At 39.4% G+C, this 13,152-nt stretch overlaps 2 protein-coding genes across 3 annotated transcripts in view; both read right to left on the bottom strand.

Annotated features, from left to right (window-relative positions):
• Positions 1–13,152, bottom strand: part of LOC114253338 (nudC domain-containing protein 3) — a 386,657-nt gene that overhangs the window by 82,325 nt on the left and 291,180 nt on the right. The window lies entirely within an intron of this gene.
• Sans (SAM_USH1G_HARP domain-containing protein Sans) overlaps positions 1–13,152 on the bottom strand; it is a 45,279-nt gene that overhangs the window by 18,030 nt on the left and 14,097 nt on the right. The window contains exons 2-3 of the mRNA XM_089734310.1: positions 5,441–5,584; positions 900–1,121 (exon numbers count right to left, since the gene is read on the bottom strand). Of these exons, the coding sequence (XP_089590436.1) occupies positions 900–1,121; positions 5,441–5,584 (366 nt within the window). The remainder of the gene's footprint in view (positions 1–899; positions 1,122–5,440; positions 5,585–13,152) is intronic.

Raw genomic sequence — 13,152 nt, 5'->3', positions numbered from 1 at the left:
TGAAGGCCAGCAAATCCAACTGATCATGCACCACGTCTCGCCTGACGAGCGCCGCAGTGCCCCTGAACGGCGTCCCGGCAGGACTCACCTCGTCACGTCGGTACATGAAGTAGTTTGGAATCCTGAACACATCCCGAGGACGTAACTTGGTCTCGCCCAGGAGCACAACCTCAGGGTTGTACTCCCGGGCGAGAACCAAGAGCTCGTTCTTGCGGGGTTTTACCCCGCCGGGGTTCCAATAAATGATGCGCAGTTCCTGGCTAGCCATTGAACTGCGCAATCATTCGGTAGAACCCCGACAAGAGAGCCCCGAAAGGGCTGGCTCCCGAGGCGATCTCACGGATCACTCCGGAGACCACCTCGGACAATTTCTCCCAGAGCGCGAGAAGCCATGCAGCAAAGCCGGCAGGTTGTGAGGCCTGCCGACCGCTGCGCTGCTCGCGCTGAGGGCGGGGGGGGAGAGGGGGCTGTGTGTTTAAATTAGGCTCGATTGAGGGAGCCTCAGGTGTTGGGCTGACGCTTGGAGGTGGCTGATCATTGATGATCATCGCCTCAGCATGGGCGGGTGGGGAATCCGGCACGATGGGCTCGGCAGTACCCCTGTTAACTTCTTCTCTTTCTTTCTTTTTCCTCAATTTCCTTTTTAGTTGAATGAAGATCAAAGATGGCTGCGCTTCCTTTATACTTGCTGGCAGCACCTAGCGGCTAAAGATGGAACTAAATTGACTGTCTATGGTTGGACATAGACAAGGAATTTAAGCTAAGTACACACTGCTTCTTCATAATACAATGCTGTATGTTTTCCAAAGGCACATCAATAACGTCATTCTTTGAAAGATATCACAGTAACATTTCGAACCAGACATAGACAGATTAAAGATTTGATAATCAACACATACTTATCATTGTTTTCTAGTTTTGCTGTAGACTGGTCCAGGTATCGAAGTATATCCTCTCTGCCATTAATAGCGGCCAGCTCCTGAGCGGAGTGGCCGTCGACGTCCATAGCGTACACATTAGCTCCGAAGTTGACCAGGAAAGTCACGCATTCCTTGTGACCCCGGGCCGCTGCTAGATGAAGGGCTGTGTTGCCGAAATAGTCGGCCTTGTCTGGTTCACCGCTGCGATTAGATTAATTTTATAATTCTTAACGAGAATTCAATTTTAAAAAAAAGTTTAGATGTGTGGACGAGCTCACAGCAGACCTGGTGTTAAGTGGTTACTGGAGCCCTTAGACATATACAACGTAACCCACCTTGAGATATAAATTCTATAGTCTCAGTAGAGTTACAACGGCTGCCCCACCCTTCAAACCGAAACGCATTACTGCTTCACGGCAGAAATAGGCGGGGCGGTGGTACCTACCCGTGCGGACTCACAAGAGGTCCTACCATCAGTAATTACGCAAAACATAATTTTGCGGGTTTGATTTTTATTACACGATGTTATTCCTTCACCGTGGAAGTCAATCGTGAACATTTCTTAAGTACGCATTTCATTAGAAAAATTGTTACCCGCATGCGGGATTGGAACACCGGTGCATCGCTACATACGAATGCACCGGACGTCTTATCCTTTAGGCCGCGATGACTGGCCTTTGAATAAAATCCGTCGAGTTCGTAATTAAGGACATCCATCGTGCCTAACTTAGCAGAATTCCATTAAGTTTCTCAATAGATCCTCATACATCTATAATGGATCTGAATTGCTTACGTAGCTTACACTGTCTTTACTGAACGAAGAAATAAATTTATTTTTATTAAAATCTCGTTTTTTTTTCATAAAACCGATTAACTGCTTAACTGATTAACATTATTAAAATCAGAATTGGAATAAATTATTGTATAACAACAAAATAGCGCACAACGCTTCCTAAAAACACGTTCTAGTCTATTTGAGTCGGAAGTTGTAATGAGCAAAATGTACGTGTACAAAGCAATTACCGGCTTCATTACCAAATAGGCGTAAAAGTTGCGTTCCAATTGGAATAAGTGAAAGCAATGATTATGGGCGTTTACGTCGTTTTAGGCTTGAACAGAAGAAAATGTTTGGCGAAGGCAGGATGAGGGAAAATTGAAAAAAAATGAAATCTGAGTTATTAGCAGCGGTTCCCCGACGGGTTCAATTTAATTATCAAACATTAGAGAGCGTTAGCATGGTAGTTTGCATGCGAGCTAGCTGTCTTAAGCCGTAAAATGAACATTGGTACCACATTACCATGGAAATGTGTGAGGAACCAATAGGGAAACGACAGTCTGTCACATCAGAGAATACGGGATCGCAACCTCGGTCGCGTCTAGCTTATGTCATTTCATTCCCGTAACTTACATAAGCCCGCACTGATGGATACTACCATCCTACGCATTCTGACACCAGTAGTTCGTGACTTTTGGAGGGGAGTAATCTTATAATACACTAGATTTTGCCCGCGACTTCGTCCACGTGGAATAGTTCACAAATAATGCTTTATTTTAGAACAAATTTGGTTAGCATAAAAAACGTTATAGTGAGCCAACCTTAACATATGGACCTATGCTGTCGCGGACTTTTTTTAGATCTTTTAAAGTGCAACAATTCTGTTATACCTTATTTTACCGAAACTTTAATTGTTTCTGCAGCGCACGCAGCGGAAGCTCTCAAAAGGGAAAAAACCCTGATTTTGAAACATTATTTATTGGTGCTCCGCTTGTATTGGTCTTAGCGTGATGTTATAGCCTATAGCCTTCCTTAATAAATGGGATATCTAATACTGAAAGAATCTTTCAAATCGGACCAGTAGTTCCTGAGATTAGCGCGTTCAAACAAACAAACTCTTCAGTTTATTATTATTATAATATTACTAGCGACCCGCCCTCGCTTCGCTTCGGAAACTGTAATTTATTATTGATTTCTCTACTATTTAATGGATGTTATTATACATATAAACCTTCCTCTTCAATCACTCTATCTATTAAAAAAAACCGCATCAAAATCCGTTGCTTGGTTTTAAAGATTTAAGCATGCATAGGGATATAGGGACAGAGAAAGCGACTTTGTTTTATACTATGTAGTGATTAAGTATAGATATAGATTAACAAGATTACGCGGCGCCTTTATTTATTGAAATCGACGGTGTCCCAAAAAGTAACTAAACAGCAAATGGGATTTTCTACCTATCTGCCAGTAGCTTCGTGGAGCTATTCTGGTTTCACCATGGCCGATGCGAGAGCTCACGGGGCTCAGCTCAGAGAAATGCTTCGTTGAATCTTTGGAAGGTTAGGATCGAAATCGCGACCCACTGAGAAGAGCCGACTAGAAACTCGCCGGGTTCCGTCTGCGGGTTAATTTCAACGTGGAACTATTTGTCACATTCGACGAGAACGATGACCGGTGCTTGGAATGCTTAAAAGCACTGAGAGTAGATCAGGAGAATGCGAAATGACATGTCTAGGGAGATGACGTTTGTGGGTTGCCCCGTCGTCTAGGTCGGGGATAGTAAGTTGAGTTCCTCTGCTTATATACTGCATTAAAACACTGGGATTTTATTTAAATGCACTTTACTTCACGTTTCTTGAAAATGGACAACGAACGAACACAAGTATCCAGGGTACAACAGAAATGTTGGTATCTGTATGTACCCACTTATGTAAAGCTCTCACTCTTTATGAACGCTTAGCTGGTAGATAACTCAATTTTTGAGTTAATTTCGCCATTTTATAACTTTTCGCAATTATCGTATTAACTGTGTGTACAATAAAGAATAAGGGACAATAAAGAATAAAGAATCTTCTCGTACATTTTGTGTTAATACAAAATACTGCCTTAATTATGTATGTTTTAAACGCGGCCTACATTGAAGGTTGCATGTCTTATGACGCGAGAAGATATATAATAAATAACGTGGTCTCATTTTACAACTGATAATTTTTATCAATCATTACATTGATAGTTGTTTACGTGCAACAAAAAATTAACGACAGTACTTCAATTTAATCTATGATACAAAAGAATATTCACAGATACGTCGATCATCAGTATTTAACGACATTTATAATTTTTGCGGGTTTGATTTTTATTACACAATGTTACATTTTCATTCTGGAAGTTTTCAAGAACATGTGTTAAATGCGTATTTCCTTTAAAAAAAAAGGTACCTGCCCGCGGGATTTGAACATCGACCCAATCACATCGATCGATGCAGAAGGCTTGTTCGTCAGACCACGAAGACTTTAAATATAATTAAAAAATTTAGAAGTCGTCGTGGCCTAAACTATGAAACACCCGGTGCATTCGTATGAAGCGTTTTAACAAACGCGGACACGGCTCGTTTAGTTTACTTTAGTTACTTCCACAGTGTCATGTCCTATGGCATTTTGCTATGGGGCAATGCGGCCGATGTAGAAATGATATTTATTCTGCAGAAAAGAGCTATACGTGCTATTTATAACATGCACTCAAGGGAATCCCTGAGGGAGAAATTTAAAGAAATTAAAGTTCTCACTATGCCATCCCAGTACATTTTTGAAAATTTGATGTATGTTCGTAAACATATTGAGGAGTTTCCTAAACAGTCGGACATACATAATAGAAATACTAGGAACAAACACAAGCTTGTTGTGCCGATGAGTAGGTTACATAAGATACGAAATTCATTCGGGTGTTTGTCTGTGCGCCTGTACAACAAAATCCCACATGATGTTCAGAACCTACATATACATAGGTTTAAGAAAACTATTAAAGAACATCTGTGCAATAAAGCTTACTATAAAGTCAATGATTATCTAGAAGATTGCACAAAGTGGGAATGAGTTGCTCGCTCCAGGCATTTCAATATTGTAGTAATTGTTACGTTATAATACTCAGTGTAAAAAATTCATATTTAAAAAAAATCTAATATTAAAAAATAAATAAATAATAATTTTAAATGTAAAAAAAAAAGACATGCCCGCTGAGTTTCTTGCCAATTCTTCTCAGGACGGAGGCTAGTTCTTGTGAATTGGCGGTAGTTTTTTTGACGTTCAACAAGTATGTACTTTCATTTATGTTGAATAAAATTTTTTTTGATTTTGATTTTGATTTTAATTTTGATGCAACGGTGTTCGAATCCCACAGGCGGGTACCAATTTTTCTAATGAAATACGTACTTGACAAATGTTCACGATTGAATTACACGGTGAAGGAATAAGAGCATCATCTACATAAAAACCATCACTCTGCCTATTTCTGCCGTGAAGCAGTAATGCGTTTCGGTTTGAAGGGTGGGGCAGCCGTTGTACAATAAAAATTGAGATTTTAGAACTTATGTCTCAAGACGGGTGGCGACATTTACCTTGTTAATGCCTATGGGCACCAGTGACCACATAACACCAGGTGGGTCGTGAGCTCGTCCACCCATCTTAGCAATAAGTTTATCCAATACCATATTCAGTAAGAGTGTTCTTTAAAAAAACAAAGTACATACCCTCGTCCGCATAGCAGTCTCAGGGCTTCTATATGTCCTTCGAAAGCTGCCCACAGCGTGGGAGTCATTCCAGATTCGTCTTTATTATTGCATTCTTTGCGTGTCGCTTCCCGTAGTACCTCCAGTAGACCATCTTTGGCTGCTCTGAAAATTGAGGAGAAAAAAAACATGAATAATAATAAAATATGATTCCAGCGGCAAAGGTATCGATTTCAGTTAGTGATCTGGTACAGAGTTTAGGTATAATACTGTCGGGTATATATATCTCAGCGGCATGAACGAAGAATTCGCTTTGATATGTATCAGATTTTGGACCCGCGAGTATATTTTATTTCATAATATTACTACACTTTGTGCTCTAGGCCTAAGTCTATAAGCCCTTAAGGAAATTTAAACAACTCCTGTCTTCGCTGTTATTAAAGAAGTGTTATTACTCTGTTACCGATTTCCTAAATGATGAACTGTAGCACTCTCTTTATTTAAAATCAATCAATTTTAAATTTTTATAATAAACTTTTTGTGATCTCATTCTTAAATTTATCTTGATACCTAGTTTATAAATTAGCTGTAAGTTTCTCCTTCAATTTTGTATGCCAACAGGCAGAATGTACTAGGATTGAATATATTTATATTTTATACTAAGACCATACTTGTACCTGCATTTGTATTCAAATAAATAAATTATTATTATTATTATTATCTATTTTTATATCGCCCCCAAAACACCTCCCCGCACCAGTTTCCTCCCATCACTTTTAAATGATAGAAGCCTACAATAATTTCAAACTCGATGTTTTATTACAGAGATGGATATCGCGCTCACAAGTATGCGATAGACGAGATAAGTGTGCATATTTTACAAACGTTGACGCCATTTATCATAGACATCAATAATCCCCAAATGAACAGCGCTAAGCCCTTTTTGACCGGGTAAGTGATATGTTTGTCTGTTCTTTCTTGTTACGGCTGACCCAGTGTTAATCAGGTAAGACCATCGACATCACATTGTTAACGCCAGCACCTTCTTTGAGACGTCTAAGATATCTCAGTTTTATTTACAAACACAAGCTTGTTGTGCCGATGAGTAGGTTACATAAGATACGAAATTCATTCGGGTGTTTGTCTGTGCGCCTGTACAACAAAATCCCACAAGATGTTCAGAACCTACATATATATAGGTTTAAGAAAACTATTAAAGAACATCTGTGCAATAAAGCTTACTATAAAATCAATGATTATCTAGAAGATTGCACAAAGTGGGAATGAGTTGCTCGCTCCGGGCATTTCAATATTGCAATAATTGTTACGTTATAATACTCACTGTAAAAATGAATATTTAAAAAATAATCTAATATTTAAATAAAAATCGGTAAAAAAACTTTTAAGTTAAACGGTTTTATGTGCACTGAAAACTACAAAATAAATAAATAGTTACTTACCTATCAACATACGTAGGTGATCTCGGTCATTAATATCTCTGATGGTAGTGGTTGTCATAACATGAACCATGTCAGCGGCCGAAAGGCAGTTCATGAAAGAACACTAACACCAGGGTTTGCTTGGTAGGTAAACTAAGCACACACTATAACAAGTAGGTATTTTGACCTTCTAGTTCAGAAATATTTTAGTACTAGGCAGAATAGCTTTTAGGCATATTAGACTAAAATAAAAACGTGGGGCCCCTCTGAAATCATACCTATGGCAGAGCACATCTTATACTTTGGTAGATCATGAGCTCGGCGTTCGCTGGTGAAGCCGCCACGGCTGGTTATTGATGGTCAAAACCTCCATTTAAGATTATAGTAAGTCGATTCAGCGGACCCTGGACTCCGGAGCTATGAGGTTTCGGATGCGACCGGGATAAGCCGCTAGGATGATGATGATAACGATTATAATAAGTCGATAAAATCCACACTTAGTATAGTATAGTAGAAAGTAATACAGAAATAATAATGGGCCCCACGTTTTTATTTTAGTCTAATATGCCTAAAAGCTATTCTGCCTAGTACTAAAATATTTCTGAACTAGAAGATCTAAATACCTACTTGTTATAGTGTGGGCTGCTTAGTTTACCTACCAAGCAAACCCTGGTGTTAGTGTTCTTTCATGAACTGCCTTTCGGCCGCTGACATGGTTCATGTTATAACAACCACTACCATCAGAGATATTAATGACCGAGATCACTTACGTAGGTTGATAGGTAAGTAACTATTTATTTATTTTGTAGTTTTCAGTGCACATAAAACCGTTTAACTTAAAAGTTTTTTTACCGATTTTTATTTTCTTGTTTTTAGTATTTAGTGAAATTGTCTACCAAATATTCCTCATTCTATTTAATTCATTCAGTGCATCATTATTACATGGTTTCTTACCTGATAATTTAGTACAATCTAATTCCTCAATTCATAGCCCTTCCAGAGACTTGACTCGACTTAGAGCCACGTATGCTTGTCCTTCCTCAAACAATTTTGAGCCCAAATATACTACTGCATGGTCGACGGTGCTGCCCTGAATTTTATGGACGGTGAATGCCCATGACAAAACTAAGGGCAACGTCCTTCTTTCAGCCGTACCATAATTGAATTTTGCTGGAAACTGTATGGCTTTAGGGTAAATAACGTGCATGCCGTTACATTGCACGCCGGCAAATCCCGAAGTGAAAACGCTGTGGTCACCTTGATGCCATGAAGCCCGAATAATTCTAGCAACGTCATTAATACTAATGAATACATTTGGAATTTCAATTCTTTCAGGTTCACCGTTTTCAGGTATATCTGGCACACTAAGTCGTATTAATTCTTGTTCACTAATCTGGACATTTTCGTCAATGCGTACATCTCTATAAAGCGGATTATTTCTAGTTAACCATCTTAAAGCGCTGTAGACTTTTTCGCGAGATATTGTGAATTCTCTTGTGATGTTCAAATTCTCCAAACGTTCTGTAACTACAACGATACCCACCTGGCTGGAAGATCTTGGAAGCATATTAGGTAATCTTTCACTGACCTCAAAGATATCTTGGGCAACAACACTGCTTGTCCGCGGAAACCGTACTGCCCGTATAGCCCAGTAAATTTTACGATTTTAACAAACGGGATGATTTTACACAGCAAGCGCTGCTCTGCTTGCGTCAGCGTTTGAATCTCATCTGGTATTGAACCTGGATCCAGATTATTCCAATACGCCTTTGATTGTGTTATTGTTTTATTACTGGTCACATGTGTTTGGCAGCGCAAACATAAAAGTAATGTTGTTTTTGAAGACAGTTCTGCAGGTAGATATCCTAATGCAGCTGTGTTGTAACGTACAGTATGAATTTGGTTAGGATAACAATGCTTCGTGCAAATGTCACAAACGTGTATACACGATGTGTTAATAGCATTTTCAAACGCTTGTACATGATTTTCAGCTCTGCGTTGCTGTGCACGCTCACGTTGGTTATTTAACCTGTCGTGGCGTTGCTCAGGTGTTTCTGAAGCTTCTAACTCCTTTCGTCTCTCACGCCGTCCTGTTAACCTGGCCTCATGTTGCTCAGGTGTTTCTGACGATAATAGCTCTCTTTGTCTGTTACGTTGTAATCTTAGCCTTGACTCATGACGCTCAAGTGTTGCTATTAGCTCTCTTCGTCTGTCACGTTGTGATGCTAGCCTAGACTCATGACGCTCAGATGTTTCTGATGCTAACAACTCTCTTTGTCTGTCACGTTGTGATGCTAGCCTGGACTCATGACGCTCGGGTGTTTCTGACGCTATTAGCTCTCTTCGTCTGTCACGTTGTGATGCTAGCCTGCACTCATGACGCTCAGGTGTTTCTGACTCTACTAGCTGCCTTTGTCTCTCACGTTGTGCTATTAACCTGGTATCATGTTGCTCAGGTGTTTCTGTTGCTAACCGTTCTCTTCGTTTCTGTAGTCGACTATGGGTTTCATTTTCACTTTCCTTTGCACGTTTCGTTCTATACTTTTCTTTTGCCTTTTCGAGCCTTCTTTTTCGTTGTGTAGCAGTTTCGTTTTTATTTTTGTTTGCTTTTTTATTTATTGTTACCATGCTGTTCCCACGATTAAGGGGCATTTTGACGGTCCACCCCCCCAGAGGTCCAGTAAAGCGGCAAATCTTAATATACAACAAGATCCGTCCGTCTTGAGTTTGAAATTTTGACATAATGACAGTATTCTGCTAGTGTAGTCCTATTATTTGATACCATAGACCTATATAGTAGGGACACGACATATTGTTCTATACGTACAATTGCTTATATAAATAGCACCCATTTTGAAGGCACACACATAAACATATATCTATCTCGTTCTTACTCAGCACTTTAACTCACAACAAAACAATATAACAGTATTTGAGTGCGTAAATAAAATGAAACATGAATATACGTAAATGCCTAATGAGGCCGAAAATCCGCCATGTTGAGCGCACCAAATGTCACGTCAGTTCGGCCGGCTGTTTTGGGTTGTACATTATTTATTGACTTTCATATCGATTTAATATGATTGCTTATATAAATTTTAATGTGAATAAATGTTCTGTAGGTGTTTTTTTTTCACGCGGTCCCTTGATAAGTTTAAAATTTGAATCACTCTCAAGTGAAAATGATTCTGGTGCGGCGCACCTTCCTTGAGGTGCGCTGCGGTAGTGTGTTACGGACTTTAGAGTCAGCAAAACAATTAAAATAGATTGTAATAGTCTAAGAAAAACACGTACTCAAAATACGATAACATTTAGCATGGTAGAAATGGGCAAATAGCACTGTACTACGGCATATCTTTATGTTTTGCGACAAACGACAACTTTATAAAATCAGTGTAGCAACATTTAAAAATCATCATATCGTTTACTTGACAAATTTGAAGGACGAACTTGTCTTAGATTTCACACATCTAAATCATATCATATTTGCACATAACAGTATACCTACTTACTTCCTATAAAAATATGTACCTAGTCCGCCATATTGGAACAGCGTCCATCTTGAATTTTAAATTTTGACATAATCATCGTGTTTTACTAGTGTAGCCCTTTCATTTGATACCCATATTGAGGTGTTTAAGGAAAAGTATGTAATCCGCCATTTTGTATCGGCGGCCATCTTAGATTTATAATGTCATTGATTTTATTATATTGTATTGTCATCTAAAGTAAATGTGTGTACCAAATTTCAGATCAATCTGACAACGGGAAGGTGCTTAAATTTCAATTTCTAATTTTGACCCAAATAAATAAAAAACAAATTCCGTACAGGTCGAGCTAAATAAAACCGTTTAAACGGTTGCTTGGTAGGTAAACTAAGCAGCCCACACTATAACAAGTAGGTATTTAGACCTTCTAGTTCAGAAATATTTTAGTACTAGGCAGAAGCCCCTCTGAAATCATATCTATGGCAGAGCATATCTTATACTTTGGTAGATCATGAGCTCGGCGCTCGCTGGTGAAGCCGCCACGGCTGGTTATTGATGGTCAAAACCTCCAGTTACGATTATAGTAAGTCGATTCAGCGGACCCTGGACTCCGGAGCTATGAGGTTTCGGATGCGACCGGGATAAACCGCTAGGATGATGATGATGACGATTATAATAAGTCGATACAATCCACACTTAGTATAGTAGAAAGTAATATAGAAATAATAATGGGCCCCACGTTTTTATTTTAGTCTAATATGCCTAAAAGCTATTCTGCCTAGTACTAAAATATTTCTGAACTAGAAGATCTAAATACCTACTTGTTATAGTGTGGGCTGCTTAGTTTACCTACCAAGCAAACCCTGGTGTTAGTGTTCTTTCATGAACTGCCTTTCGGCCGCTGACATGGTTCATGTTATAACAACCACTACCATCAGAGATATTAATGACCGAGATCACTTACGTAGGTTGATAGGTAAGTAACTATTTATTTATTTTGTAGTTTTCAGTGCACATAAAACCGTTTAACTTAAAAGTTTTTTTACCGATTTTTATTTTCTTGTTTTTAGTATTTAGTGAAATTGTCTACCAAATATTCCTCATTCTATTTAATTCATTCAGTGCATCATTATTACATGGTTTCTTACCTGATAATTTAGTACAATCTAATTCCTCAATTCATAGCCCTTCCAGAGACTTGACTCGACTTAGAGCCACGTATGCTTGTCCTTCCTCAAACAATTTTGAGCCCAAATATACTACTGCATGGTCGACGGTGCTGCCCTGAATTTTATGGACGGTGAATGCCCATGACAAAACTAAGGGCAACGTCCTTCTTTCAGCCGTACCATAATTGAATTTTGCTGGAAACTGTATGGCTTTAGGGTAAATAACGTGCATGCCGTTACATTGCACGCCGGCAAATCCCGAAGTGAAAACGCTGTGGTCACCTTGATGCCATGAAGCCCGAATAATTCTAGCAACGTCATTAATACTAATGAATACATTTGGAATTTCAATTCTTTCAGGTTCACCGTTTTCAGGTATATCTGGCACACTAAGTCGTATTAATTCTTGTTCACTAATCTGGACATTTTCGTCAATGCGTACATCTCTATAAAGCGGATTATTTCTAGTTAACCATCTTAAAGCGCTGTAGACTTTTTCGCGAGATATTGTGAATTCTCTTGTGATGTTCAAATTCTCCAAACGTTCTGTAACTACAACGATACCCACCTGGCTGGAAGATCTTGGAAGCATATTAGGTAATCTTTCACTGACCTCAAAGATATCTTGGGCAACAACACTGCTTGTCCGCGGAAACCGTACTGCCCGTATAGCCCAGTAAATTTTACGATTTTAACAAACGGGATGATTTTACACAGCAAGCGCTGCTCTGCTTGCGTCAGCGTTTGAATCTCATCTGGTATTGAACCTGGATCCAGATTATTCCAATACGCCTTTGATTGTGTTATTGTTTTATTACTGGTCACATGTGTTTGGCAGCGCAAACATAAAAGTAATGTTGTTTTTGAAGACAGTTCTGCAGGTAGATATCCTAATGCAGCTGTGTTGTAACGTACAGTATGAATTTGGTTAGGATAACAATGCTTCGTGCAAATGTCACAAACGTGTATACACGATGTGTTAATAGCATTTTCAAACGCTTGTACATGATTTTCAGCTCTGCGTTGCTGTGCACGCTCACGTTGGTTATTTCACCTGTCGTGGCGTTGCTCAGGTGTTTCTGAAGCTTCTAACTCCTTTCGTCTCTCACGCCGTCCTGTTAGCCTGGCCTCGTGTTGCTCAGATGTTTCTGACGCTAATAGCTCTCTTTGTCTGTTACGTTGTAATCTTAGCCTGGAGTCATGACGCTCAAGTGTTTCTGACGCTATTAGCTCTCTTCGTCTGTCACGTTGTGATGCTAGCCTAGACTCATGACGCTCAGATGTTTCTGATGCTAACAACTCTCTTTGTCTGCCACGTTGTGATGCTAGCCTGGACTCATGACGCTCGGGTGTTTCTGATGCTATTAGCTCTCTTCGTCTGTCACGTTGTGATGCTAGCCTGCACTCATGACGCTCAGGTGTTTCTGACTCTACCAGCTGCCTTTGTCTCTCACGTTGTGCCATTAACCTGGTATCATGTTGCTCAGGTGTTTCTGTTGCTAACCGTTCTCTTCGTTTCTTGTTCTCTTCGTTCTTTTTCGTTGTGTAGCAGTTTCGTTTTTATTTTTGTTTGCTTTTTTATTTATTGTTACCATGTTGTTCCCACGATTAAGGGGCATTTTGACGGTCGACCCCCC

Source organism: Bombyx mandarina, chromosome 17 (assembly GCF_030267445.1).
Source record: "Bombyx mandarina strain Sakado chromosome 17, ASM3026744v2".
NCBI lineage: Eukaryota > Metazoa > Arthropoda > Insecta > Lepidoptera > Bombycidae > Bombyx > Bombyx mandarina.
Note: the sequence above shows the minus strand (reverse complement) of the source record. Positions and strands in the feature narration are given on the sequence as shown.